General features: G+C 43.2%; 2 protein-coding genes across 5 annotated transcripts in view; both read left to right on the top strand.

Annotated features, from left to right (window-relative positions):
• FASTKD5 (FAST kinase domains 5) overlaps window positions 1-3,281 on the top strand; it is a 14,985-nt gene extending 11,704 nt beyond the window's left edge. Inside the window, exon 2 of the mRNA XM_017504778.1 lies at window positions 541-3,281. Coding sequence (XP_017360267.1) covers window positions 731-3,025 — 2,295 coding nt within the window. The 5' untranslated portion in view covers window positions 541-730 and the 3' untranslated portion in view covers window positions 3,026-3,281. The remainder of the gene's footprint in view (window positions 1-540) is intronic.
• Window positions 1-3,442, top strand: part of UBOX5 (U-box domain containing 5) — a 47,699-nt gene that overhangs the window by 11,700 nt on the left and 32,557 nt on the right. Inside the window, exon 1 of one of the 4 annotated variants that reach the window (XM_017504782.1) lies at window positions 1,035-1,045. The exons of the other annotated variants lie outside the window; for them this stretch is intronic. The gene's annotated coding sequence lies outside the window, so the exon portion shown is untranslated. Of the gene's footprint in view, window positions 1-1,034; window positions 1,046-3,442 lie in introns of those variants that run through there. 4 annotated transcript variants of the gene reach the window in all.

The following is a 3,442-nucleotide window of genomic DNA, read 5'->3' as shown; positions in this document are numbered from 1 at the left end:
TCTCCCTGCCTTGGCCTCCCAAAGTGCTGGGATTACAGGTGTAAGACACCACACCTAGCCTGCGAATTATCTCTTATACCAGATCCCACTTTTTACTTAGTGCTATCAGCGTAGCAGTTTTTATAAAACATTCTTATTCTTCAGGTAGGACCTGTATGCCTTGGTATCAAAGAGGTGGAATGAGTTGCTCACTTTTGTTCTCAGCCTTCTTTCTAGAAATCTGCCTTCCTTCTTCCTATCAAAGGTTAGTTAGCATCATCTCTTCTCTAGCTGTTACTACTTGCCTTGTACAGTGAAGGAAGTCTGGTGAGCAGCAGTCTATGAACTGCCCAGGGGTACCCTGGGTTGGGAGTTTTCCTAGGCCTTTACGTAGAGCACACAATTTATCCTTGATATATGTTGTCATGTGGTTTGGGTATTTACTAGCATTAAACTTACTTGAGTGGACAGCAGTGTAGTTTCAGTCTATTTTTTATAATGTGTAAATTTGGGTGCTCTTATAGGTGGAAGCCACTCATTCTTCATCTACCCTTTTTTCAGTATCTGGCACCAATTCTGACCCAGTCATTTGTGATCCCTGGCTCTTGTGATATGCCGAAGATTTCCAGGCAGTTTTTGTGGAACACCTCCACATCCAGCTCTAATCAAGCACCATGTAAACAAGAAATTGCCTAGTCAAACCTGTGAGGACTGTATTCTGACTGCCAAAAAGATCACTTCTGACACCAGAATGGCAGCTACTCCTAAGTTGCTAAAACTTTTAGGATACCGAGCATTTTGCAGTCCTTTTGCCTCCTGTGCAGCCCGAAGTGTGGCATATTGGAATGTGAGCAGCACACAGCATGGGGGACTGCACCCTCCAGAGCACACAAACCTCTGCCATTCTGCCAAGAAAGCTAAGAATGTTTGTGGCACCTTCTCTTCTTGGAATATCTTCACAACCAGCAGTGCCCACCAAGGTTTGGAATTCAGCAAGGCTTCTTCCTCTGAGGCCAGCACATTGCAGCTGGGCTCACCCAGGACCACGAGAGTTGTTGAAGAGGATGTAGAAGTTTTTGATTCCTTTGAAGACACCCGAGTTTTTCTTCAGCTAAGACCAGAATACCGTCTTCACAGCTATAACGCATCCGAGACTTGTCAGCCCCTGTCTGTTTCAGAAGGTGAACTAATTTTGCACAAAGTTACAGTTTATCAAGATCATCTCCAGGCTCAAGTCATTGCAGATTATTTGTGTAAGCTGAGCTCTTTGCCTCCAGAGCAGCGTTCTGTCTTGCTGGGCAGTGCCAGGTTTGCTCTGCTTTGCCAGCTGAGTGTGAAGAAGATAGAGCTCTTTGATACCCAAGATCTCATCAATATTTTGAAAGCTTTTGTAATTTTAGGAATCCCTCATTCCCATTCAATGCTAGATGTATATGAGACCAAATGTTGCCATCAGGTATGGGAGATGAGCATGGATCAGCTTCTTTTGGTGGCTGATCTCTGGAGGTACTTAGGCCACAGAGTACCTCGGTTTTTTCAGATTTTTTTTAGTTATCTTAATTTGCACTGGAAAGATATATCCTTGTCCCAGCTAGTTCACTTAATTTATGTTATAGGTGAAAATCGTCAGGTATCCCAGGACGTAATGCAAAAATTGGAATCATTGATCCTTAAATATATAGATTTGCTCAATTTAGAGGAGGTTGGTACCATCTGTTTGGGGTTCTTTAAATCGAACACTGGTCTCTCTGAATTTGTCATGCGGAAATTTGGAGACTTGGCTTGTGCTGACATGCAGCATCTGGGTAGTCATGCCTTAGTGAATATTCTTAAAATGTTCCGTTTCACTCATGTGGACCACATCAATTTCATGAAGCGGTTTGGAGAGATTGCTCCTCAGCGAATTCCTTCCCTGGGAGTTCAGGGTGTCATGCACCTGACTCTTGCCTGCTCGGCCTTACGCTTCCTGGATGAAGGAGTACTGAATGCAGTGGCTGCGTCTTTGCCTCCTAGGGTGGTGCACTGTCGAAGTAAAGATGTTGCCAAGATACTGTGGTCATTTGGAACTCTGAATTATAAGCCACCCAATGCAGAAGAATTTTACTCCAGCCTGATAAATGAGATTCACAGAAAGATGCCTGAATTCAGCCAGTTCCCAGAACACCTGATCACCTGCCTGCTGGGCCTGGCGTTTTCGGAGTACTTTCCAGTAGAGTTCATTGATTATGCTCTCAGTCCAGGGTTTGTCAGGTTAGCACAGGAGAGAACTAAGTTTGACCTCCTTAAGGAACTGTATACTCTCGATGGTGCAGTAGGCATTGAGTGTCCAGATTACAGAGGCAATCGTCTTAGTGCTCACCTTCAGCAAGAGGGGTCTGAATTGCTGTGGAATTTAGCAAGAAAGGATATGAATTCAAAGCCTGAATTCTTAGAAACTCTCTCTTTACTTGACACCATGTTGGGGGGGCCCCAGTACATCAAGCACCATATGATTTTGCCTCATACCCGATCTTCTGACATAGAGGTCCAGCTTGATGTTAACCTAAAGCCATTACCATTTAATAGAGAAGCCACACCAGCTGAAAATGTAGCCAAATTAAGGCTTAAGCATATGGCAGTCAGACTTACAGATGATTTGGTGAATCAGTTACTAAAAGGGAAAGCAAGAGGACATTCCCAGGACAAAATTGAGTCGGAGCCTGGGCAGCTGCCCGTGGAGTTAAAGGATAAGGCAGCTGTACCTTTGGGGGGCTCCGTTTGTGATGTAGCAGATAAACCAGGGGCCATGGAGATTGCTGGCCTATGCCCCCAAGCCTGCATGCAGACCCCAAGAGTGAAGCTGGCTATTCAGTTTACAAACAGGAATCAATACTCCTATGGCTCCAGGAATCTCCTTGGACTGCACAACATGAAGAGGCGGCAGCTGGTTCGGCTTGGCTACCGTGTGGTAGAATTATCCCACTGGGAATGGTTCCCAATACTGAAACGAACTCGCTTAGAAAAGTTGGCATTTCTCCATGAAAAAGTATTCACCTCTGCTCTCTGAAGGGCATTTAGGGGCATTTCTATGGCAAAGCTGCAGGTGTATACTATACCAGGTGTTGCACAATGATTATAAAAGCCAGAATGTAAGTTTGGCAATAAAATAGTCTATTGAGAAGACTTAGCTGTGTCCAAGGCAGATTAGAGCTAGTGTATGTTGCTGTGAATTGTAATCTAGTTGGATTATACAAATTGTTGCAAATTTGTACATGTTACTCTTAGTAATAAAAAAAGTAATAAACAATATGTCCCATGGTCAAGTCCTTGTTGGAATTTTCTGTTTACCAGCCTTCTGTCACAAAGTTTTTAGACTAAAAGTAAAGTCAGACATTGTATAAAGCCAATTTTTAAAAATTTTATTCTTTTCTGGAGATCCCCCCCACTTACATATATTTTTATTTAATTTTTTTTTTTTTTTTTT

This window comes from Cebus imitator, unplaced genomic scaffold (genome assembly GCF_001604975.1).
Source record: "Cebus imitator isolate Cc_AM_T3 unplaced genomic scaffold, Cebus_imitator-1.0 Scaffold328, whole genome shotgun sequence".
NCBI classification, from domain to species: domain Eukaryota; kingdom Metazoa; phylum Chordata; class Mammalia; order Primates; family Cebidae; genus Cebus; species Cebus imitator.
Note: the sequence above shows the minus strand (reverse complement) of the source record. Positions and strands in the feature narration are given on the sequence as shown.